The 2,082-nt window shown below is 43.2% G+C and overlaps 1 protein-coding gene across 2 annotated transcripts in view; it reads left to right on the forward strand.

The window, feature by feature from the left end:
- Positions 1-1,309: 1,309 nt before the first annotated feature.
- Positions 1,310-2,082, forward strand: part of TMT1A (thiol methyltransferase 1A) — a 16,763-nt gene continuing 15,990 nt past the window's right edge. For both annotated transcript variants that reach the window (XM_004388324.2, XM_023742407.1), the window contains exon 1: positions 1,310-1,862. In XM_004388324.2, coding sequence (XP_004388381.1) covers positions 1,365-1,862 — 498 coding nt within the window. In that variant the 5' untranslated portion in view covers positions 1,310-1,364. The remainder of the gene's footprint in view (positions 1,863-2,082) is intronic.

The following is a 2,082-nucleotide window of genomic DNA, read 5'->3' on the forward strand; positions in this document are numbered from 1 at the left end:
TATATAACAAATCCAAATGTCCATCAACAGGTTAATGGATAAACAAATTGTTATATATCCATATAATGGAATACTACTCAGCAGTAAAATCACTTGAACTATTGATACATTCAACAAATGAGGATGACTCCCAAAATAATTATGCTGAAAGAAGCCAGACCAAAAAAAAAAAAAAAAGTACACACAGTATGTTTCCACTTACCTAAGATTCTAGAAAATGCAAACTAATCTCTAACGACAGAAAACAGATTGGTGGTTCCTTTGGGATGGGAGGGGGCAGTTTAAGGGATTATAAAGGGGAAAAACAAACTTTTGGGGGTGACGGGTATGTCATTATCTTGACTGAGGTGCTGAGTTTCATGGGTGTATGCATATGTCAACATTTATCAAACTGTACACTTTAAATATGTACAGTTTATCATGTATGTTAATTCTGCCTCAAAAAAATTTAAAAATGGACTAGATAAGATATTCATAAAAACTGTAGAAGGTGTAACAAATAATGAAACAACAGTACACTCCCTGTATTCATCACCCAGTTTTTAAAAGTAAACGCTATCATTTTAAAAAATTTCTGTTTCCTGGTCACCCTAAAGCCCAGGCTTTACTTGTTAAAAACAGAAGAATGTTTGAAACTATTTTCTGAATACTTTGGTTTCCCAAATGTGAGTATTCTGCAAACTCTTTTTATCTAAGTTAGCTGAGTAGTGGGCCAAAACAGTAAACTTAAAAATAATCTTGCTGTTGAGTTATGAACGTCCGAGAGCCTCAGCCCAGAAAGCAAAGGGGGAATTCTTCTGGACTGTGAGTGACCAGGAAAGCATCACCTTTCGCTTTCGCTTCTTTTTTTTAGAAACTAGAGGAATGCCGTGCGGGAAGTGGGGACTTAAGGAGGCAGGGAGGGGGCGTGTGGTGTTAACGCGAACTTTGCAACTGCGTTTAATCAGGCTCCACCCACAGATTCTGTTTTCTGTTTAAAGGTAATTGAACCTCCCGGGTGGGCCTAAGTACACTGTGCATGTAAAACTCCAGCCGGAAGATAGTAATAGTTTCCAAACCCGGAGAAGGGGCAGCACGAATGGATTTGAAGAAGAGTTTGTAATCAACTTTCCCTCTAAGGGAAACTTGCAAATCTTTTCATTTCGCTTCATGGAAACTAAGCCACGCCTCAACTTCTGCCAAACGTGCCTATTAATTGGAGAAAATGGGCCTCTTGCCCATAGGTTGGCTTGAGCTGCCTCTTACCAGCACAGCCAGTTCTTTCCTTCTCTGCAGTTGATTGGCTCTGCAGTGTGGTCAGAAGCCCACGTCCTGCAATTAAAGGAGGCAGCTCTCTAACTGTTGCTGTTTTTTCTTTCTGCGCGATGGCGCTTACCGTCTTCATTCTCCAGCTGGCTGTCTGCATCCTGGCATTTCCCATGTACCTACTGAACTTTCTGGGCATATGGAGCTGGATATGCAGAACATTATTCCCCCACTTCTTGGCATGGGTCTCTGTGATCTACAATGAAAAAATGGCGAGCAAAAAGCGGGAGCTATTCAGCAACCTGCAGGAGTTTGCAGGCCCCTCCGGGAAGCTGTCCCTGCTGGAGGTGGGCTGTGGCACGGGGACCAACTTCAAGTTCTACCCGCCTGGATGCAGGGTAACCTGTGTTGACCCCAACCCCAACTTTGAGAAGTTCTTGATCAAGAGCATCGCAGAGAACCGACACTTGGAGTTCGAGCGCTTCCTGGTAGCTGCCGGGGAGAACATGCACAACGTGGCCGATGGCTCGGTAGATGTGGTGGTCTGCACCCTGGTCCTGTGTTCGGTGAAGAGCCAGGAGCAGACCCTCCAAGAGGTGTACAGAGTGCTAAGACCAGTAAGTGAGGGAGAGGAGGGAGGACTTGTTAGTAGCAGCCACTATCACCACTATCAATTTCAGATGGAGCGAACATTCTGACTTAAAAAGCAAAACCACATAGAGTTTATGTTTAATGGTGGTGGAATAGTTTGGAAAAGGATAGTGATAATGGTGGTACAGCCTGAAAAATGTAATCAATGTCATTGAACTGTAAATGTGGAAGATGTTGTGTTGGTAA

This window comes from Trichechus manatus, unplaced genomic scaffold (assembly GCF_000243295.1).
Source record: "Trichechus manatus latirostris isolate Lorelei unplaced genomic scaffold, TriManLat1.0 scaffold00209, whole genome shotgun sequence".
In the NCBI taxonomy this organism is placed as follows: Eukaryota; Metazoa; Chordata; class Mammalia; order Sirenia; family Trichechidae; genus Trichechus; species Trichechus manatus.